Here is a 23,874-nt window from a genome sequence, read left to right as displayed (position 1 = left end):
AGATTGTTTGGTGTAACCACTTTAGCTCAGACCTTTATCTTAACCTTGCCTATCATGTTTCGAGTCAAAATTTAAATACTGTACAGTTTAAGCTACAATATGCTTGGCCTATAACTTGGTTCCAGGCATTTATATTTATGCCACTTTTGTCTACTTATTATACTAACAAGGTGGAAAAAGCAATCCCAGTCTCTCCAAAAGGTAAAACTCTCCTGTTTTTTGGATATTAGTAGAGTTTTAAAATTAGGTTAGATAAAGTATAGTATCCTCAGGAATAAGTGCATAAAGGGAGTTTTATGAAATATTTTAAGAAGAACATGTTTAAAAATCCAAACTGAAATATAAAATGTAATTTCTTAAGAACTGGAGGCAAGAGACATTACAAAAATAAAATATTAAGTTGTTGTCTTAAGACATAATTTTAATTAATATAAATAGATGTATTTAGTCATTTAAATTGCATATTTTTTTCATTATAAAAGCAATGAACAGAGCATCTTCTTTCTCGTCTCATAATCTTTTGAGTCAAAATGCTTTAAATTCCAACTAATCTCAGTTGAAGCTTCTATTTATCAGGCTATTTCCTTAATGACTTTTTTCTGATGTGTGGCTTTAAGTGGTTGCCATTAATGAAAAAATACAAAGACTACAGATGTGAAATGTTTGAGAGGACAATAATTACAATAGTTTTAAGTTTTCACTGATACAGATTCTAACAGGGGTGGACAATCAATGACTACCAAACAATCACTTTAATTAAATAATCTTACCCTAGAGAAGAGTGTGCTCCCGTATAAAAGTTTATTTTTCATGTTTATTCTTGTTCTTTTCTCTGTGGCCCAAGATCACTTGGCAATTTGATACTGATTTAGCAGAAATAAATATTCTATGAATATTTTTCTACTCGAAGTGAAAACAGTTTTGTTGGCTGTGATACTCTATACCTCTTAATTTCGAGCTCTCTCTGACATTTCAGTTGTTTGCCAAACAACTGAATTTAGATATTCCTTTTGCCATGTCGTTGTGTGAACATTGCCCTAGTGATAGCTTCATATTTCCCTCATCTCATCATTCAGAAGCTATTTATCTATTTTTTTCCACTGCCTCCTTCAAACCCCCTCCCCCATCACTGAATGCCTGTTCAGCCCCCGCATATTCATCCGTATTTATTCCCGTAAAGATAGTGACACTTATGGTTTATTATAAGACTAAATCTGTGTTGCCCAGTGACTAAGGACTTAAGCATGCACACTGCTTCTATGCTTACCCTCCTACCTAACTTGAGTACTCAACATTTTTATTTCATTCCCTCAGAATCCCCTGTTTTGGCACAGTTCACTTAACACACCACTGCCAGGCCACTAATTGATTTCTGAAACCTGACATTTGTTTTTTGTTTTCTCCCATCTTCCCTAATGGTACAGCACTACTAAGCGGGAAGGAATGCAAAGAACTAGAAAGTTCAAAGTAATTGAGGATCTGTCCATTCACTCTGTCTGGCTTCATGCCAATGTAGAACCTGGAACATTTGAAAAATATTTATCAAGTTTTAACCCTTTTTACTAAGTCGATGAAACACGTTTGCAGCCGTAACATTTATGTTAAAAGCAACAGCAGGGAAGCTTGGTTGAACATGTTCTTTATATGTTCAGAATCACATGGCAAATGTCTCCGAAAAGGATTACTTTCCAATTTCCGTACTATTGTACAGTGCTAAGCTAGTTATTTTCTGTGAGATTGCAGAGCAGGGCATTTCAGAGAAACTATTACTTAAAAGTGGCAGCCCTATTTCATGAATCTTTATGCCTGAAATGAAATTTTAAAAGATGCTACTGTATTGCAGCAAAAAGGAATATATTGAGTTACTATAAGAACCCCAACGCTAGCTTCATATCTATATTCATTATGAAAAGTGGAAATATGAAACAATTAACAAGACTAAAAATATTACAAACAATATTAGTTGTGTGGTGTTTTTCTTTTTTTGCAATGAGAAAGCTTTTGTAAATGAAAGCATGTTAAAAAGTGGTGTGAAATTATAGAAGCATTTCCAGTAAAATACAGGGATTTTATTGCAGTGAAAACTTAGATGGAAATACCAGGCCACTGAAGCTCTCGTAAAAAGAAAGACAAAAGGAAAGGTCTAGATAGGTTTAAAAGCACATTAAGATACAGCTACCAAATGTATTAAATCTAAGTTAGATTTAGCTTAAAGTTACAAGAGCACAAAAGTTCTATTAAGAATTATCTACACCACATTTAGGTTTGATGTTATCAGAATTAAGTAACTAAAAATCTTTCAGAGCTCAATTTTTTAAAAGAGTTACATTAAATCCCATCCTAATTCTATAATCTGTTTCTAAGCTAATTAATTACATGATCGGTTTGATATTAGAGAAAAGCAAGACAGCTTTTTAAAGATGAAGGTGGACAGCATGGGGCTGTTTGGTTAGAGAAAAACTTGCAAAAGCACTTATTAAATAATACTTTGGTAACATGAAAGTAGTCATCAGTCATTCTCTGAAGGCAGTGATCACAGTTATAGAAATGAATCGTGTATCAACAGGAAGAGAAGGAAAAGGAGAAAAACCTAGTTTACAGCATAATTTTATATTTTCTAATAATAAATACATTTCTTTATGTGCTTATTAATTTTCTACCCATTGAAAATGAGATCAATACCTTTGATAGATATGCTCTTTGAAGTGAACGTTTTTTTCCAAAGACTTTTTTTTTAAAGCTGTTTTACTCTGAAGCGGTAAGTAGGCTGTTGTATATGTAAAACTGTCTAATGGTATATTGTACTGTCAACATATGTACATTTGTAGTAATATCACAAGCATTTTTATTACAGTTTATTGTTCCGTCCTCCCAATAAGCCAGATAAAATCATGTACAAGAACATTAAGGATTAAGGGAAGTGGTTTCCTTAGGTGATTGCTGGCAAAAATTCACCCTCCCATTATAACAACATAGTAAATGGATGGTAATATATTTGGCTATTACCTTCCAACAAATTTGGATTCCCAGTTTTCAGTGTCTATGTGTCTATGTTTGTGGCTTTCTGGTTGTCTCTTCGTAGGAAAAGGTGCCACAATGTGAGGTAAATGTGCTAGGTTTCTGTTTTGTAAATATTAAAGTCCATTTTTTGAACATACAGTGCTAGCAAAAATAAGTCAAAGATGTAATGTCTATTTAAGTACACATTTGAGCCAGTCGTGCTTAAATTAGATTCCATGCTTCGGCTAGAATCAACATGGCTTAAATATTAGAAACTTCAAAATTCATATGGCCCAAGCCCTCCTCCCCACACACGGATAGGAGGTACAAATGTGTGGGAAAACGTCTAGCAATTAAAATCCTGAAAGAGTGGGAAAAACCCAGGCTTTTATGCGAGGATTTGAAAATAACGCTTGCCATCAAATCTTTTATTCAGGCATTCTGAATTTGCCTTGTTAAATGGATACAGTCACTGCTAAAGATACATGAGACAAGAGCTGTTTTAAATTTGTTTATCACACCGCCCCTAGTTTTCTGCTAAAGAGAAGTATATTTTGGATATTTAAAAGTACACACTCATTAGACAAATCTCTAAAAGCCTCAGCGCCCCCACCTAGCTGCCTTCTGGGTTTCAGCTTTTGAGTTTCAGGTCCTTGCACAACACCTAAGACGTGCAATACTCTTTTTCTTCCTAATCCTGGCAGAGAACAGTGCGACGAGCTCTCCCTCCGCGTCTCCACCCTAATTCCCCCTCTTCCCAGATTCCACCCGCTCCGCTACTTCCCTCCGCCCCCAGCTCCGCCAGCCCAATCTGTCAGAGAAGTTGTGTACAAACTGCGCGGCCGCCCTGCGCGCGAAGCTCGTGGCCCGAGAGGGGTGCGGTCGGGCCGGCGGAGGCGGGGCCCTGGCTGCCTCTTTCCCTGCTCATAGGCTGGCCGCTCAGGCCCGGCCGGCCTCGGGGCCTCGGGATTCGCGGCGGCGCTGCCAATCAGGCGAGCGGGCCCCGCCCCCCCGGAGTTGGGTGAAATAGAGGCGGGCGTCAAGTGTCAGTAGTCGTGGGGCAGGTACGCGCGCTCGCAGTTCTCTCGCTGAGGTCGGCGGTGGCGGGAGCGGGCTCTGGAGAGCCTGAGAGCGTAGTGGGGCGGGGCGGGAGAAAGTGGCCGCCCGTAGGACGTTGGCGTTTACGTGTGGAAGAGCGGAAGAGTTTTGCTTTTCGTGCGCGCCTTCGAAAACTGCCTGCCGCTGTCTGAGGGGTCCACCCGAAACCTCTCCCCTCCTCCGACCGCAGCCCCGCACTGAGCTCGCCGCCCCAAGCCAGGGTGGGCGAGGTGGGAAGTGCGCCCGACCCGCGCCAGGAGCCGCGCTCCCGAGAGCCCATGGCTACGCGGGTGCTGAGCATGAGCGCCCGCCTGGGACCCGTGCCCCAGCCGCCGGCGCCGCAGGACGAGCCTGTGTTCGCGCAGCTCAAGCCGGTGCTGGGCGCCGCAAATCCGGCCCGCGACGCGGCGCTCTTCCCCGGCGAGGAGCTGAAGCACGCGCACCACCGCTCGCAGGCGCAGCCCGCGCCCGCGCAGGCCCCGCAGCCGGCCCAGCCGCCCACCGCCGGCCCGCGGCTGCCTCCCGAGGAGCTAGTCCAGGTAGGAAGAGCCGCTCCCCTCCCACCGCTGCACTCCCGGGCCCGGGCGTGTCCCGTCGCTGCGACGCGCGGGCGACAGGGGCCGCTCCAGGCTGGGGCGTGCGTCGGGGCGCACCGGAGCCGGTGCTGGGTGGGCAGCCCCGCCCTGCACGCCTGGCCGGGGCCCCGCGTTTCGCTGAGAGTAAATGAGGGGTCGGGGGTGGGAAGGATGTCGGGGAATCTGCCCCGGCGGCTTGGCCTGGGAGAGATCAGAGGGAGGGAACTGGGTGCTCACGCGCACCTTAGTTGTTTTTCTTACACTTGACGGACGAAACCTTGTACCTTACGCTCAGTTTTACTTAAATTACGTCTTCACCTTTACCGCTCCCCAGTGCCAAGGCATTGGAGCTACCCCCATCCGCATCGTCTCGGGTTAAGTAGAAACACCAATTGGGGTGCTGGGGAGAGGTTGCTCAAGATTTCATAGCCGGTGGCTCAACCTGCTTTAGAAGCGATCGCGGGCCGCGTTTGGAAAATAAGAGTTAGGAAAGCTAAGGTTGTGTTGGAGCGCTTATTTTTCCTTAAAAAAAAAAAAAAAGACTAGGGGTGTTGTTTTCTTCGTGTGCGCGTAAATTTCCTCCCGGAGCCGCGTTGAAAGCTGGCAGTTGGCTTTTACACTTGCCCAGCAGCCGAATTAGAGCAACCGCCTGTTTCTTTCGCCCACGCAGGGAGTCATATAGCCCAGAAAAAAACTTCCCGGGACTTTTAGCCTGTCCCAAGGAAAAAAAAATTGGAAACATACCCACATGCAAACAGCTGGAAGAGCTAAAATCAGAAACCACTAACCGCCGCGGGAGCGCAGTGCACGAAAGGGTTTAGTTCAGTTTATTTCAAGACACTTCATTTAGTAGCCCTTTGGCGTATCGTATATTTGCTACCCAGCGCCTAGTCCGTGGGGTCTGTCAGGGTCCTGCTGTGAGAGGGCAGTGGCGTTTGTCAGAGATGTGACTCACATGATGAGAGCGTTCATTTTTATTTTTAAATCGTGTCTATCCGGGAAACCCCGTCTGGATCCACACCAAGGTCCGAGATGAAACGCATTTGAAATGAAGTAGTAGCAGAAAATGACTGTCTTATTTACCGATTAAGGTGCCAAGCTAATAGTTCTATGCGCCATTCCATCTAGTTGGTTTTCTTATCTTTCGAAATTTCCTTTTTCAGTGTTAAAAAATGTAGGCTTAAGTTATACTAGGAGAGAAGATAGCTGGAAAAGGCTGGAGGCGACTTGTTACAAGCTGATTTAAAAGCCTAGAAAAGAGATCATCGTTTGAAAAGTATTTGGTTATTTCAGTTTGTCAGTTTTCTGCTCTGGAGGCACAAGAAGATAAGGGATGACTGAGCTTTTTACAGAGTAGGGGGGAATGTAGCACTGGCCCACTGAGGAGGACATGATAAATGTTTTGCTGATGACTGTGCTAGGGATACAGCAGCCTCCCCACCCACGGGCTCCTTAGCAGCACTCTAGCAAGGGAGTGATTTTCCCCTAGGTAATTAAAGATCTGTTTTAGATAGGGGTATGAATAGGAACATTTCATTATCATATTAACCAATTACAGGATCTGCTGATTAAAATCACCATTTAGATCAAATATTGAATGTGAAATTGTTTTGTTTCAGTGGATACAAGGTTTTGCTTAGAACATTGTATTTCTCATTGAACTGTAAACAAGAAAAGACACAGAAGTAGCCAAAGAATATTTTTTATATTACTTTGGAAGTGTCTAGCCAAGCAAAGAAACTTTTGCAATATTTTAAAGGTTTGCATAGTTTTTTCTGTAAAAAAAAAAAAAAACAAAGCAAAAAACACGCTTTTTAATGTTTATGACTTAAACAGAATTGAGGTAGTTTGGCAACATTTCAATAGTGTACTCTGCGAATTTCACTGTGTAATGGGGCAGGGAATCCTGCTTGTACAGGGGTGATACCTTGTTATTGCATCAGAAAGGAATGTTTTCAGTTTGCTTTCTTTTTTTTTCTTGATTTGCGTCTTTCACTTTTGGGGGTGATTGGGGGAGCAGTTTTACCAGTTACACAGTTTCATAAGGTTTTGGTCAACCAATTATTACACAATCGACAAAATAAGCCTGATATGTTTATAAGCAACACTGAGGAGTTTGCCCTAGTACCTTACACAGGGATTGGGGGAATTTTTAGTAGGCGCCGATTGTTTATCCTTCCCGAGATGGTGAATCAGGTGGATTATGCATGTTTGTATCTCTTCTTTTTTAGACAAGATGTGAAATGGAGAAGTATCTGACACCTCAGCTTCCTCCAGTTCCTATAATTCCAGAGCATAAAAAGTATAGACGAGACAGTGCCTCAGTCGTAGACCAGTTCTTCACTGACACTGAAGGGTTACCTTACAGTATCAACATGAACGTCTTCCTCCCTGACATCACTCACCTGAGAACTGGCCTCTACAAATCCCAGAGACCGTGCGTAACACACATCAAGACAGAACCTGTTGCCATTTTCAGCCACCAGAGTGAAACGACTGCCCCTCCTCCGGCCCCGACCCAGGCCCTCCCTGAGTTCACCAGTATATTCAGCTCACACCAGACCGCAGCTCCAGAGGTGAACAATATTTTCATCAAACAAGAACTTCCTACACCAGATCTTCATCTTTCTGTCCCTCCCCAGCAGGGCCACCTGTACCAGCTACTGAATACACCGGATCTAGATATGCCCAGTTCTACAAACCAGACAGCAGCAATGGACACTCTTAATGTTTCTATGTCAGCTGCCATGGCAGGCCTTAACACACACACCTCTGCTGTTCCGCAGACTGCAGTGAAACAATTCCAGGGCATGCCCCCTTGCACATACACAATGCCAAGTCAGTTTCTTCCACAACAGGCCACTTATTTTCCCCCGTCACCACCAAGCTCAGAGCCTGGAAGCCCAGATAGACAAGCAGAGATGCTCCAGAATTTAACCCCACCTCCATCCTATGCTGCTACAATTGCTTCTAAACTGGCAATTCACAATCCAAATTTACCCACCACCCTGCCAGTTAACTCACAAAACATCCAACCTGTCAGATACAATAGAAGGAGTAATCCCGATTTGGAGAAACGACGCATCCACTACTGCGATTACCCTGGTATGTGCTCTTACCTGGTTGAAGCATCAGTGTGTGTGTGTGTGTGTGCGCGCGCGTGTGCACGTGTGCGCGTGTGCACGCGCCTTTAAAATGGCAATTGAATAAATTGCAGTTTTTAATTCTAAATTAAGTGCCCCAGAAAGAGATTAAAGTAGGGTAGGGGAAAATAAGGTTTGGTAGTGAAGTGGAGGTTGTAGGCAGCTAGCGTGATGGTAGGTACAAGACTGTCTACAGGATAGATTTAAGAATGGTTTTGATGGCATGTGAACATAAGCTCAGTTTTGAATGAGATACATGGCCCAAAGTATAAATTGAAGACAATACATGGAATATATCTACAAGTTACTGGGAAAGCTAGTTTATGATTAATACATGACAAAATTTATTGACTTTGATACATGATATGGCATGACGTGCTAAATGAATAAACAAATGTGGGAGTACAGAAAATTACAGTCATCTTGGATAATGGCTTAGCATTGTCAGCTCTAGAGCCATTAAAATTTTCCAAAAAACATATAGTAGCTCTTAAATTACGGAAGTACAGCACCTACTAGAATATAAACACAAATTTTCCATTTGTAGTTTGTCTTGATTATCTGCATTCTTTCCTGTTAAAGTGATGCATAAAACAAATCACTTTATGCCTTTAACAGGGTGATGGGGGAGGACTCTTTAAAACTTTTAAATCTGAAGCTTCAAATAATCTCATCTAGCATGAGAGATTTCTTCTTTAAAGCCAGATTTTAAACACTGAATCATCAAATGTAAAGATTTCAAAAGGATCTCCAAAATGACATGCTGTTCTCCTTTATTTTAGGTTGCACAAAAGTTTATACAAAGTCTTCTCATTTAAAAGCTCACCTGAGGACTCACACTGGTATGTAATTTTCTTGTTAATTCTGTGAGTTGTGTAAATAGTGTAAGTGGTATTCATCCTTTTAAAAGCTAACACGTGTTTGATCTCTTCTTCTGTCAACTTTTTTTTTTTTTTTTTAAATAAATAGCCTACCTTTTCACGGGCTTGACTCAGAATTCCGTTCCATGAGAAATCTGGTTCCAGGAAGGCCGGTGGTGTTCCCTCACTAAGGCCTTCTTGCCCTGTCACCACTCATAGAATTGATTACCCAAAAACGTAAACAACGATGTTTACTAGTGGATTTTAAAACTTGTAATGGCAGTGTTTTGAAGAAGAAAAAACTTATTTTCTTCCGTAACACATAATTTTGCTCCGAGAAAGCCATTTTAAACTCTTAAAAATTTTCCCATTGAGCATGTACAGCATAATTGGTGAAAACATTATCTTTAGTTTCACCTCTAGGTTAAAATACCTGTGTTTAGTATGTTTTCTGTGCTTGATGAAAGGTAGGACTGAAATTGCAGTGTTAAAATCAGGTGGTCAGAAATGGGTTAGAAGCCCCAGCCCAAACTTGGTATGTATGAGAGACTTCATCTTTATTCTAGCTTACATTTCATTGTTGTTTACTTGTGCTTTTAAGTTTAGCCCCTCTACTTTTGTATTTGCAGTCACTGTTTTTGAGACTGAGTGTTGCTCTGTCACCAGGCTGTAGTGCAGTGTTGTGATCTCAGCTCACTGCAACCCCTGCCTCCCAGGTTCCAGTGATTCTCCTGCCTCAGCCTCCTGAGCAGCCAGGATTACAGGCCCCCACCACCACACCCAGCTGATTTTTGTATTTCTAGTAGAGATGGGGTTTCACCATGTTGGCCAGGCTGGTCTCAAACTCCTGACCTCTCTGCCTTGGCCTCCCAAAGTGCTGGAATTACAGGCGGGAGCCACTGCGCCCAATCAGCACTTTTAAGAGCTTTTAAATTTTAAAATTATATCAGAAGCCATTTTAAGATGAAACCAGGTGGCATACTTTAAAGCCCCCAAATACTCCAAATATTTTCAAATATATAGATGGTTACTAACTGCGATTTTCTTAAAAGAGCAGCCCTAAAGGAAAGAACTTACATAAAGTGATTGTTTTTTTCCCTCAATAAATACAGCCTTACCTAAAGTTCAAAGAATAAGTTTGCTAATAAAAGCAATGACCTAGCAAAATGTATTATTCCATCATTGCTATGGAAACCAAAGTATTCAACAGTTCCTTTGAATGGGTTGTTGGATTAGTGTGAGGACTTGAATCTCCCCAGGCTAGATGTTACTATGGAAATTGAGTTTTGATAAATGAAGTAGTTATCTCTAACTGCTGCATTAAAAAGTAAAAGCCTTTGAACAAAGGTCAGTGCTGAGATAGAGCCTTAAGAGGAATATGGTTGCAGACATTTTGTATGCATGTTAGGAAGCAGTGCTTGATATCCCAGTGATAAACACTACTTATTAAAATCTGGTGACAGTGTAGTAGATTCCAGGGCTTTCTGAGAAACTGCTTTTAAGGAAAAGACATCTTATGTATTTATCTATGAAATGAGCGGGCTGTTTTGGCCTGAGGTTTTTGCATAGAGACAAACTGATTACGTAAGAGGAAGGATCCTTCATAAGCAGCCCAAGGTAGAAATTTTTATAGTTAAACACAAGTGAATTAAGCATGTTATAAAAATTCCAACTTAAAGTTTTCAAGATACAAATGACAAGTGCCAGTAAAATATTCCATATAGTAATACCAAAATGTCCTTTTACAGAATAGAAATAGAAATATAAAGACATTTGAACTGTTGTTTTTTTGTCTTGGAAGTCCTTGAAACGAGAGATAGGAGGGAACACATTTTCATGGGGTTAAAGTCTCCTCATAAAAGAGCACAATTGCATATAACGCTGTAATCAACTACTTATTGCAGGGATGTAGTCAAACCCATATCTGAATAGCCTTTCACCCCCTGTCAGGGTTTAGTGCCCTGAATGCTTATACCTGCGATTCAGGAACTTGACCTTCTGGCAAATACATTTAATCGTGGGTTGTCTTAACAGTGCTTGTACTAATAAAAACAGACTAAAAAGAAGGCCTGGTTTGGGTCCCTTGCATCAGCTTTTTCACCTGACCATAAACATTGTGGCCTTCAACATCTAATGAATGAGAACATGTAATCCAGTTTAATAAAGTTTTGTTTGATAGTCTTTCAAATGCCTTGGGGAGGGTTTGTAGCAGACTTGTTCATCTGGCTAAACCTGTTCTTGGGTAATCATAGAGCATTGAGGTTGTTTTCTCCTCATTTCTAGTTTCTAGACAATGCCTTTTAAAACTACCTGTTCTCTCATTGCATCCTCCCCACCCACGCCCGCCTGTTGTTTTTAAGTTAATGTATCTGAAGCCAGCAAAGGTGTTTTTTCTTTTTTTTTCTCTTCCCTTTAAGGCCCAGGTGGAACAGTTAGAACAGTTTTTCTAAATTACTTCTCTTATATAATAGCTTTTTTGGGTTTTCTTTCTGTCCTCCTCCTCCCTCTTGGACCATTTATCAGAGGACTTTAAAAACCACACAACAGTTGTATTTGATGACATAAAATACTCTTTAAATGACTGCCGTTTTACAGGCAGAATGTGAAGCACCCTAGCATTTCTTTGGAAAATAATTGTAATTGCTTTAAAATGTCAAGTTACCTTATGTTTTAAAAATAATTTAAGCAATGAAAACAGCCTACATCTGAGTTTAATTACTTCTTCTGGATTTTTAGATTGTAAATGCTTCTTTAACTTGAGTTGCAAATTGAACCTAAGCAAATAATAGTCTCAACAAAACAGAACTTTTTACGTAATCTGAGATGACAGAGTAGATGATAGCAGTTTCTTAAACCAGAAATATATAGCATTCAAGTCTTCTAAGTTCATATACTTTGATTTCTTTATCAGGACATCGCATATAAATAATACAAAGTTCTGTCTTCTTTGTGTGATTAGACAATACTGGAAACATAATTTGCTTCTAGAGAATAATTATATTTATTTATATCTGTACCTACATAATATAGCATAAGCTCTGTAGAAGCACCCCTTATAGATGTGGATGTTTGCATGTGTTATTTGTAATATGTGTGTGTATACATTTATGCCTTTGGTGAGAAATAATTATGGCTGCTTCTAGGCAACAATGTCAATGAGTGGTATGTTTCCAATTCAAAATACTTGTACTTTTAACGGCATTTAAATGAACTTTCTACTGAAATTTATATGCCTCATGATGTCTACAAGGGGTGGAACACATTGCCATCACTCTAAAGTTGCTCCCAAGTACCTAAGAGTCACATACTCTTTTGTCTTTATAAATCAACATGACTGATACACTGTCTATTGCAACCAGTATTACATGCTCACATACCTTACTTTTTTCTTTAATATCATAATGAATATTTAAAATAGTGTCAAGTTTGCAAAGGTTTGAGGCCGAAAGAAGGAAGTTAAAATCAGTAGGAAAAAATATTGACTGTATCTTCGAACAAAAATTTGTAGAAATTTAAAAAGTTCTTTCTGGAGAAAACATTCTGAAAAAGTAAGCCATGAACTCAACGCACAATGTTTGAAGTCCTAGCAGTTCTCTTCATGTGCGTGGATATGCACTTAACCTTAGAGAATATGCTAAAGGTGTTGGGAAATCAGGGTACGGTAACATTTCTAGATTTTTTTTTTACCCCAGTTTCAGCTATCTGGAACAGGGCAGGAAATTAGCATTTGTACAAAAAAAGTCTTTGAACAACACGCACACTTGGCTCAAGTATTCCTCAGACCCAGACTCCGTGTGCTGGCTATTCTGTGTATACTAAGTGATCCCAGAGTGGTTTACTGGAGATTGACAGTGGAAAAGGACAATTTGAAACATGCCCGTAAGAGAAAATGGAAACATTGTGCAAATAACATAGGAACACAAAATGGACTCTTTTTTTGTGAGATGAAGTCTCGCTCTTGTCCCCATGCTGGAGTGCAATGGTGTGATCTCGGCTCACTGCAACCTCCACCTCCTGGGTTCAAGCGATTCTCCTGCCTCACCTTCCCAAGTAGTTGGGATTACAGGTGCCTGCCACCACGCCTGGCTAATTTTTGTATTTTTAGTACAGACGGGGTTTCACCATGTTGGCCAGGCTGGTCTTGAACTCCTGAGCTAGGTGATCCACCCACCTTGGCCTCCCAAAGTGCTGGGATTACAGGCGTGAGCCACTGTGCCTGGCTCACAAAATGGACTCTTAAGGCACTGTGTTCAAGATTCCCTGTTTAGGAAAGAGTTCCACATTAAGTCCTGGAAAGACTTAGTGGAAGCCTGGTTTGTAAAGGGGTTACATTCCCATTTTCTGCCTTACTGTCTTTTGCAGAAGACTTTATTGCCTACTGACATGTGTGGTAAGATGTTATTAGGTGTAGTTTATATAAATCTCTACTTGAGATTTGCTGCTGAATATATTGAGTTTCAGTTTGGGTACTAAAAAGTCCTTAGGTATGAATTTCTTTTCTAGAGCCTGGCGCAGTGGCTCACACCTGTAGTTCTAGCACTTGGGAGGCCGAGGCAGGTGGATCACCTGAGCTCAGGGGGGTTCGAGACCAGCCTGGCCAACATGGTGAAACCCCATCTCCACTAAAAATACAAAAATTAGCCAAACGTGGTGGCATATGCCTGTAGTCCCAGTTACTCAGGAGGCTGAGGCAAGATACTCGCTTGAACCCAGGAGGTAGAGGTTGCGGTGAGCTGAGATCATGCCACTGCACTCCAGCCTGGGCTACAGAGTGAAACTCCATTTCAAAAAAAAAAAAATTTCCTTTCTAGGTCTTTGCTCCAAAGTAATTTTTCGTGGAATATATTAAGCATAGCTTTTGATTTTAAAATCTTGATAATATTTGGCTGGGCCTGGTGGCTCACACCTGTAATCCCAGCTCTTTGGGAGGCCGAGGCAGGTGGATCACCTGAGTTCAGGGGTTCGAGACCAGCCTGACTAACATAGTGAAACCCTGTCTCTACTAAAAATACAAAAATTAGCTGGGCATGGTGTCTCACGCCTATAATCCCAGCTACTTGGGAGGCTGATGCAGTAGACTCGTTCGAACCCAGGAGGTGGAGGTTGCGGTGAGCTGAGATCATGTCACTGCACTCCAGCCTGGACAACAGAGCAAGACTCTGTCTCAAAAAAATAAAATAATAATAATCGATAATATTGACAATAAAGATATTTTCATTGCAGGTACTTATTAAAAGGAACATTCAATGTTCTGAACATAAGTTACTCTTTTTTCTTTTTTGTGGAACTGTGGGAACAGGGTAAAAGGCTTTTTAGGAAAACTGTATACAAAGGTTTTCACTTTGGGCCTTAATGGATGGAGATCTTACAATGTGAATCGAAAAATATATCAATAGTGGTTACACGTGTAACCTGTTTTATTGGTAGAGGTAACCCAGGCAAAAACTTTTTTCAGGAAGAGATTTAGGGCTCAATGATTTTTTGAGTCTCTATTTGAAAACTATTTCAGAGGAAGTATCACATTTGTGTTAGATTAGATTTTATTAAACATTCTTTTCATTCTTTTCAATTTTTTCATTTGCAGCTTTGAAATTTATTTTCTGTATTGATAATTTCAAACATAATTTTTTTTTTTTTTTTAAAGTAGTAGCTTAAGAGACTTGCTGGTTCAGACCCCAGGAAAGGTATTTATGAGCATGAAAGCTCTTAGAAGCAATTTCTTTTTAATGACTCACTGGGAAGATTAAACTTTGCTTTTAGGACTTGTTCTTTCATCTGAAAAACATTTACATAGGAAATTGATTAAACATTGTTTAGAGATGATAAAGCTTATCAAAGGTTAAGAAGTATAATTTGATTCAGCAAATATTTTTTACTGGTTTTGTGGAGAATCCAAATATGAATAATCTCTTCTTGCCCTTTTATTCTTAACCTAGTGGGAAAAGATCGTTCATAAATAGACCAAATAGAATTGCTGGAGTGGAGATAGAAATAATTAGTCTTAAAAGTAGAGAGTAATGTTTTTAAAAAATAGTAATACAGTCACCCAAGAATTTGGCAGATATTTTTGGTCCTATAGAATGTAGTAGCTGTTTACTTGATGACCTACATCGTTTCTGGTGAAAGATTAGAAATAATATCCTACTTTAGTACAAGTATCTCCGTAGCAGCATTCCTAGTCTGTTAGCCAGTATTATTTATATTCAAAGATCTCAAACAACTCTTACTAAGGATAAGTTACAGTTTTAGAAGGACACAGTAGGTAACTTTTTACCAAAAAATATCTATACAGAAGAATAAATTTTTTTTTTGGCTACTTCATGAAAAGGTAAACCTTTACGAGTTGGGAGGAGACCTACTAGTCAGGGTCACCATGTGAAGTGCAAATTAAAGGGAAGGTTATCTAGTACTCATTCCATACTGGGAAAAAATGAAAATAGAGGATTTTTCTGTTTTGCTTTCAAAAAAAAGGTGAAATTCTTCGACACTTTTTAACGTCAGTGTGAACTCCTATAATAAGAAAGTGAATCCGAGTGTTGTCTCGTTGTCAGGAGACTTGAAGAATTGGTATTTCATTTCATTAACTCTATTAATGACAGGGGATAGTCTTCATAATGTTTGCTGGGAACCCTGAGGAGAAGTAGCAGTAGTTCAGGAGTCCAGAGATTCCAAACATCTGCTAGGATGTAGACTGTAAGTGTAACCCCTGACATCGTGTTCCCACCCATTCCTTCTTTGGGTTTGGCAGATCAGTGCTTTCTGACCCTGGGAGAAGTCCCCTCACTGCCTTTGACCAGCACTAGGGCTCTAGTATGTCTTGGCTTTCCTGAAGTCCAGTCCAGTTCTACGTAAGAAAATTTGTTTATACAGAGTTTATTTATCCCTGTGTAACTTCAGAATGGACAATAACTGATTCTGATTATTTTCTCCGGAAGAGGCTCAAAACATGGTTCTCACCTAAAAGCATATTATCAGATTACCCTCAGTGGTCCTAGGCAGGGCGAAGCCAGGCAAAGCCCTGCTGCAGGAGGGTCCACAGAAGAAGAAAAAGCTGACAGCCTCACAAGAACCTTTTATGCCTTCCCTCCTTTTCATTAATCAGAATAACTGAGTTGTTTTCAAGATGCGTTAGGGAAAGTGTGGCATTACAGCAGGAATAGAAGATAGTCTTTGCCCTTGAAGAACTTTAAAAGCTAGTTAAGGAGGCAAAATACAACTATTCGAAGCCTTCCTAAAGCAGTATATGTGCAGGTGCAAATCGATAGCTCAACAGAAATTTAAGTGATGGGGATACAGAAAAGTGAAATGATCTCTCCTGGCCTGTTCAGAGGCTTTCTAGAAGGGGTGAGGTATCGGATTTTAAAGAAAGTGATAAACATGAATTGAGGAGAAAAGGAAAGGAATTTCTCTTTCATTGTTTTTGTTTTTTGTTTTTCGTTTTTGGCAATCGGCTTCCCTAGGATGAATGGGCACAATATTGATGGTGTTATCTGGTAAATAATTAGATGCATTTACAAATGCTAATCATACTAATCTTTGATATGGACCTTCGGTTCCAAGTATAGGATATCTGTGACAATGAGTTTTAATAGAAGGTGTTTGGATGGAAAATTACCGGCATAGATACAAAAATATGAATTAGTGAGCTAAAATCATCCTACTCTATCTCTTTTCTTAGATATCTAAATCATTTTCCTATGAATTTCTTTAATAAGTGTTTCTTATTTTTTTCCCTTTTGGTTTTTAGAAGCAAATCTAATAGCCTGTTTCAAAAACTAAATTTCGTAAGTCTCAAATGATGGGAAAAATCTAATTATTACTGAATTGCATGAAAATATTTTTCTCTTGAAATAAGAGCTCATTTTGAGCTTCAAGGACTCTTAAGTTCTAAGTGTTTAGATTAGGTTGAAATAATTTATTCTACTTTAAAAGTTTACATTGTTTAGGTTCCCAGAACAAGATACAGATTTTTAAGTTCTTTGAGGCTAGAAACTAAGTCTGATTTGTGTTTTGCAAGGCATTTAGTACAGGTTACACCTTCACTAATAAACAGTGACTTTAATTCTCATGGTATTTTAGCTTTTATCAGATATTGAGTTGTCTTTTAGTCAACAGGAAGGAAACCAATGTGCAAATTTGCTGCAATAAACTTAAAAAAAATTATCTAAAATAACTTTTAAGATAAATATTTCCATCAGTGATTTTTGTTCTTTTGTTAGAAGAATCTATGTAGAACATTTTAGGGTAAGGCCTTGGTATGAGTCTATTGAATGTGTTCGGCAGAGCAGAGAAACTTCCCATTCCATTGTGATAGGTTCAGAAGTCATTTTAAAATCTGTTCAGAGGGGGGAAAAAAGACAATTTTCAGTTTGTTGCTGAGGATTTTTACAATGGCTTACAAACATGTTCCACTAGCCCACTGAAATTCAGTTACCCTGGGGGAAAGGAGCTATTGTTAGATGTTAGGTGATACCTGGGAATTGCCAATACCTGACCGAACAGTGCTCAGGACCCCGCAGGTCCCACAGAGGCTGGCTCTGCTAAGTTGTGCCCTGTGTTTCAGATCATCTGGGGTGCAAGGCCTGCTGTGATTCCATTAAGCCATTCCTTGGCTGACCTTCACAAGTGCCTTTAGAATATGGAAATAAATTTGAACAATATGTATGTGTTCCTTAAATCATTCAAAGAGAGTGTATTAGTGTTTGCTAATGGAAGATTTAAGTGGGACATTAAGGAAAAGTGGCAGATCGGGATTCTTAATGTGGGGCTCATCATTTTGCTTCTAACTCACGGGGTTATTGTGAGGAAGCGAGAGAATGAGAAGTACCTCGCTCTGGAGTATGTGCTCCATGGCTGCTGGTGCCTGCTCCCTTTTCCTTTTACTGGTAATGTTTCTGCTTAACATTTTTTAAAGTATGTTAATGACTTTATCTGCATGGATAGTATGTATGTTTAACTTGAACATAGTTTTCAAAGATTAGAGATTCTAGCAAAATACTCCTGTAATTTAAAAACAGAATGAGAAAACACATACTTTGAGATAAAGTTGGAGCTTGTTTTCTGTGCTGTACAAACTTGTTACTTTTTTCTTTTTGCCTTTGGAAAGTTTCACGTTAACAGCATGAGAACTTAAAAATACAGTTGATGTTGAAAGAGCTTAACTAAATATTTTAAATTGGTGGTATTGGAAAGAGATTCTGTAAAAATCCAATTAAACTTTTGAAAGCTCTATCCTGTTGAAATATAACTTAAAGGAAGTCAGTTTGGTTTCCCAGAAGTACTGTGCATAGTGTTTCTGGCTGAGGAAGAAAGGCCCAAGTCTGCTGTTTGGCCAGAAATTGGGTACCAGCTTCCTCTACGATGTTTTCCTTGAACGGTGTTGACACTTGAACAAATCCCATAGAAACTGCCCCAAGTGGGGGATAGTTGTCCTTACTTTTATGGTAAGACTTGGCCCCAGTAACTAACATTCCAGACACTGGTAGTATTCTTGGCTGAATAATCTATAGATGTGCATAAATTGAGAGCAAAACCCCCAATGTTTTAGAAACTTTAATGGCTACCGTATTTCAAGCAATCAATAAAGTAAACTTTAAAAAATACTGGTGCAGTTTATTGCTTCATAGCCAATAAAAATAGTGAACAAAAAGAGTCTAGTGTCCCTTGTTTCTTACATAAACTCCGAAAATTCAGTTCTGCTATTTAATTATGAAATTCAAAAGACTAGAATGATTTCTTTTAAAATTGGGAGCACTATAGGAATTTTTTTCCTTGTCTCAGACATCAGAAATAGCTTTTTCTTTCCATTAAATGACAGTAAAGTATTTAACCAATATGTTTGTTTCTGTGGTTTGTTTTTCACAGGGAACAAAAACTAATAGTACTGTGTAAAATTATTTTTTGTGATGATTTACATCTATAAATGTGATATCTGTATTTACTACTGGTGTTAAAATATTTTTATATATCAAATATTTTATGTGATTGTAAGTGCGAGAACGTGATTTATACTTTGTTTCATAACAGGCTTGAATGTCTTAGGTTAAATTTCTAGTTCGAATTTACTATGAGGGGAGGAAAAAAACTTCTAGAATTGAGATGTGCGTTTTTAAAGTGGATTGATAGGAATCAGAAAGGGAATTAAAACCAAAACTGTCTGAGTCAGAGGCAGAGGAGAGAAGAGAGGAAGTATGGCACAGCAGTTCCATACCATGGGAAATGCAGGTGAAATCTGAAGGGAGGGAAATTGGCACCACTTTCATGTGGTCTGTTTTGGCACTTTCTTCTTTGTCCCTATGGAATTTTGTCTGAGAGTCAGAGTGGTTATCAGGACAACGAAAATATTAACCACAAATTATAGAAATCTCAGTTGATGAGGGTAGACTGACTTGGTTAATCCTACAACTTCCTGAACACGATACTGCTAAATTAGGCAGAAAGGTTGTGCAGTTTCTGTTTCGTCAGAACTAGACAAGTGTTCAAAGCAACTCTGAGGTTGCTCCCTCTCAGAAGAAAACATTTTTGTAAGGGAGTTTAAGAGGTGAAAGGGTATCTGTATAAAACTCAGCAGTAAGCCAGTAATACTTTAATGTACAAACTTATCTCACAAATTCTTGTCAAAAAAATAAAATTCATAGAAAATCAGAAACGTAGGAACTGCTAGTGAATGCTCACTAAAAGAACGTTTTGGTATTTATTCCTACTGGAATACATGATCTCCAGGAGGATTCCTTCACCAACTGTGAATTAAGACTACATTATGAATATTTAGTAGTTTTGAAAGTTAAACAGCTGGCAAACTTTGGAGAGCATTAGGAATAATATACATTACAGGATGGGAGGGAGGAACATACCAACTCACCACTCAAGGGAAGAGAACTGTGAACAAATGGAATGGGTAGGTTGAACAATTTCAGACTTTTAGAGGTATATTACACATGTAAGCTCCATGAGGCCAGCCGTTTTTATTTTGTTAACCGTTGTATTGCAAGTATTTGGGACAGTTCCTGGCCTATAATAGATGCTTGGCGAATTGTTAATAGAATGAATTTTGGGCGCAACACTTGACAAAGGAAAACTAAATACAGGTCAACAAATGTCACAGTTGTTACAGTTGTTTCGTGGTCTGACCTTTTTACCAATGTGAAGTTATCAGTACCAGACTGTTTTGCTTCAATCTGCAAAAAGAGGGTGTGAAGGTGTGTGTGAATCTCAGAGAGTGAATGCCCTAATAGTCCATTTTGGAGGCCATGTGTTCAAGTGAACTGATTTATGAGCTGCAAGCTTCAGCCTGGCTAATTCAGAAACATCTAGTACCAGTTTCTGGTTAAGCAATTGTGGTACATGAAATTCATTGTATAGGTGATTCGTACAACAGCTTCTGAATTTTTTCCTCCCTCATCCACCTTACAGCCATTAGTCCTATGATAATTTAATTTGGGTTTGTTGGTATAGAAACTGTATTTGCACAATAATGATAAAGCCACTCAGGCTCATCTAGTCATTTCCTGGATTTATGTGTGTAGGAGTACATAAAAATAAGGGCACTGATTCATTTCGCATTTGCCTAAAATTGCTTTTCTTCAGTTGTTCAAAGGTACACAAAATGCTTTTTTCTTTATAAGGTAAAAAATACTTGGAGGTTATAAGAAATAACTCTTAACTAGCTTACTCTGAGTGGCTTCGATATGTATTTACTCATAATGGAATTCATGAGCTTTCCTTCCTTCGATTGGCCAAGTTTTTTTTCTTTGAAATTCCTTCTCCAGTGTTATCTAGGATGTTTGCATTACAAGCAGGCCGCCTCACCTCCTTTGTTCGTTGTCACAGGTGAAAAGCCATACAAGTGCACCTGGGAAGGCTGCGACTGGAGGTTCGCGCGATCCGATGAGCTGACCCGCCACTACCGGAAGCACACAGGCGCCAAGCCCTTCCAGTGCGGGGTGTGCAACCGCAGTTTCTCGCGCTCCGACCACCTGGCCCTGCACATGAAGAGGCACCAGAATTGAGCGCTGCCCATGCGACCCGACCCGTTCCAGGTCCCCTGGGCTCCCTTTCAAACAACAAACCTAACTGTTCCTATATATATATATATATATATAAAAAAAAAAAAGAAAACAACAAAAACTGGAAATGTATATTTTGTATATTTGAGAAAACAGGGAATACATTGTATTAATACCAAAGTGTTTGGTCATTTTAAGAATCTGGAATGCTTGCTGTAATGTATATGGCTTTACTCAAGCAGCTCTCATCTCATGACAGGCAGCCACATCTCAACATGGGTAAGGGGTGGGGGTGGAGGGGAGTGTGTGCAGCATTTTTACCTAGGCACCGTCATTTAATGTGACAGTGTACAGTAAACAAATCAGTTGGCAGGCACCAGAAGAAGAATGGATTGTATGTCAAGATTTTACTTGGCATTGAGTAGTTTTTTTCAATAGTAGATAGTTCCTTAGAGGTATACAGTGTACCTGGCAATTCACAAATAGCCATTGAACAAATGTGTGGGTTTTTAAAAAATATATACATATATGAGTTGCCTATATTTGCTATTCAAAATTTTGTAAATATGCAAATCAGCTTTATAGGTTTATTACAAGTTTTTTAGGATTCTTTTGGGGAAAAGTCATAATTCTTTTGAAAATAACCGTAAATACACTTACAGTTAGAATTTGTGGTAAGATACCTCTTAACATTACCAAAATCATTTCTTTAGAGGGAAGGAATAATCATTCAAATGAACTTTAAAAAAGCCAATTTCATGCACTGATTAAAATAGAATTATTTTAAATACAAAAGGCGTTTTATATGAATTACAAACTGAAGAGTTTAAAGATAGTTACAAAATACAAAAGTTCAACCTCTTACAATAAGCTAAACGCAATGTCATTTTTAAAAAAGAAGGACTTATGATGTCGATTTCACATATGACAATGTTGCATTTACGATGCAGTTTCATGTACCGAAACGTTGAATTGATGATGCAGTTTTCATATATCAAGATGTTCGCTCCTGCAGTACTGTTGGTTAAATGACAATTTATGTGGATTTTGCATGTAATATACAGTGAGACACAGTAATTTTATCTAAATTACAGTGCAGTTTAACCTATTAATACTGACTCAGTGTCTGCCTTTAAATATAAATGATATGTTGAAAACTTAAGCAAGTGCTACATATATGCAATATAAAATAGTAATGTGATGCTGATGCTGTTAACCAAAGGGCAGAATAAATAAGCAAAATGCCAAAAGGGGTCTTAATTGAAATGAAAATTTAATTTTGTTTTTAAAATATTGTTTATCTTTATTTATTTTGTGGTAATATAGTAAGTTTTTTTAGAAGACAATTTTCATAACTTGATAAATTATAGTTTTGTTTGTTAGAAAAGTTGCTCTTAAAACATGTAAATAGATGACAAACGATGTAAATAATTTTGTAAGAGGCTTCAAAATGTTTATACGTGGAAACACACCTACATGAAAAGCATAAATTGGTTGCTGTTTTGCTTCTTTTTCCCTCTTATTTTTGTATTGTGGTCATTTCCTATGCAAATAATGGAGCAAACAGCTGTATAGTTGTAGAATTTTTTGAGAGAATGAGATGTTTATATATTAACGACATTTTTTTTTGGAAAATAAAAAGTGCCTAAAAGATGTATGTTGTGTTTTTCTTCTTTACCTGCAATAAAGGGTCTGATCAGGGCAGTTAGTGAGAAATCAGTTCCACACATTTGTAGAAGAGCCACAGTGAACCCGTATGTACTTAAGACAGGGATTTATTTTTTGAGACGAGTCTCGCTCTGTCACCCAGGCTTGAGTGCGGTGGCGCAATCTCGGCTCACTGCAACCTCCGCCTCCCAGGTTCAAGTGATTCTCCTGCCTCAGCCTCCCGAGTAGCTGAGATTACAGGCATACGCCACCACGCCTGGCTAATTTTTGTATTTTTAGTAGAGACAGGGTTTCACCATATTGGCCAGTCTGGTCTTGTGAACTCCTGACCTCGTGATCCACTCGTCTCAGCCTCCAAAAAGTGCTAGGATTACAGGCATGAGCCACCGCACCCAGCTGGGGGATTTATTTTTTAAATATAATTGGCATAAAGGGAGTCATAGTTCACGAATCTGGCCACATAATGCACGAGACCATCAGCATCCTTAGTTGAAAACAGCATACAGTTAACTTGCATGTCCTAGTCTGGAGATTTTGTCGTCAGAGGAAAGCAAAGCAAGAATTGGTGTAACACTTAAAAAAAAAAATTATAATTTGGTTTTATTCCGCAGTAACAAGTACACCTAGAACCTACATCTTGGTTTCTTTCTTTTTTTTCTTTATTTTGAGACTATCACACAGGCTGGAGTGCAGTGGCGTAATCTTGGCTCACAGCAACTTCCACCTCGGGTTCAAGGGATTGGCCTGCTTCAGCCTTCTGAGTAGCTGGGATTACAGGCACGTACCACCATGCCCAGCTAATTTTTGTATTTTTTGTAGAGATGGGATTTCACCATGTTGGCCAGGCTGGTCTCAAACTCCTGACCTCAAGTGATCCACCCTCCTTGGCCTCCCAAAGCACTGGGATTACAGGCTTGAGCCACCACGCCAAGCTTAGGTCTCATTTTTATTTATTATTACTTTTAATTATACTTTAAGTTCTGGTGTACATGTGCAGAATGTGCAGGTTTGTTACATAGGTATACACATGCCATGGTGGTTTCCTGCACCCATCAACCCGTCATCTACTTTAGGTATTTCTCCTAATGCTCTCCCTCCCCCAGCCCCCAACCCCATGACAGGCCTCAGTGTGTGATGTTCCCCTCCCTGTCTCCATGTGTTTTCATTGTTCAGTTCCCACTTACGAGTGAGAACATGCAGTGTTTGGTTTTCTGTTCTTGTGTTAGTTTGCTGACAATGACGATTTCCTAGATCTTGGTTTCTAACACCATTGTCCAATTTTTTAAAAAATGAGCTCCTTAGAGAAACAGCTGATTCTAAGACTGGAGTGGGAAACATGCAAGTCCAGAGCATCCTGTAGTGTAAGAAAGTGATATATCAGAAGGAATATAGGAAGCGATGAAAAAGAAAACCCGGCTGGATACGGTGGCTCACACCTGTAATCCCAGCACTTTGGGAGGCCATGGCGGGCAGATCACCTGAGGTCAGGAGTTCAAGACCAGCCTGGCCAACATGGTGAAACCCC

At 39.5% G+C, this 23,874-nt stretch overlaps 1 protein-coding gene and 1 pseudogene across 3 annotated transcripts; both read left to right on the top strand.

The window, feature by feature from the left end:
* Positions 1-4,030, top strand: part of LOC105504660 — a 32,966-nt pseudogene extending 28,936 nt beyond the window's left edge.
* KLF5 (Kruppel-like factor 5 (intestinal)) lies at positions 19-22,334 on the top strand. Of its 3 annotated transcripts, XM_011932154.1 has the most exons (5): positions 4,058-4,493; positions 4,584-4,637; positions 6,905-7,778; positions 8,599-8,658; positions 20,506-22,334. In XM_011932154.1, exons 1-5 carry the CDS (start codon positions 4,377-4,379, stop codon positions 20,682-20,684), a joined length of 1,284 nt encoding a protein of 427 aa, XP_011787544.1. In that variant the 5' UTR covers positions 4,058-4,376; the 3' UTR covers positions 20,685-22,334. The 3 variants fall into 3 exon arrangements, with proteins under 3 accessions (XP_011787545.1, XP_011787543.1, XP_011787544.1); XM_011932155.1 differs by lacking the exons at positions 4,058-4,493; positions 4,584-4,637 and adding an exon at positions 19-201; XM_011932153.1 differs by having other exon boundaries at positions 3,839-4,637.
* Positions 22,335-23,874: the final 1,540 nt, after the last annotated feature.

Source organism: Colobus angolensis, unplaced genomic scaffold, assembly GCF_000951035.1.
Source record: "Colobus angolensis palliatus isolate OR3802 unplaced genomic scaffold, Cang.pa_1.0 Scaffold94, whole genome shotgun sequence".
Lineage (NCBI taxonomy): Eukaryota > Metazoa > Chordata > Mammalia > Primates > Cercopithecidae > Colobus > Colobus angolensis.
This window is presented reverse-complemented; position numbering and strand designations above follow the sequence as displayed.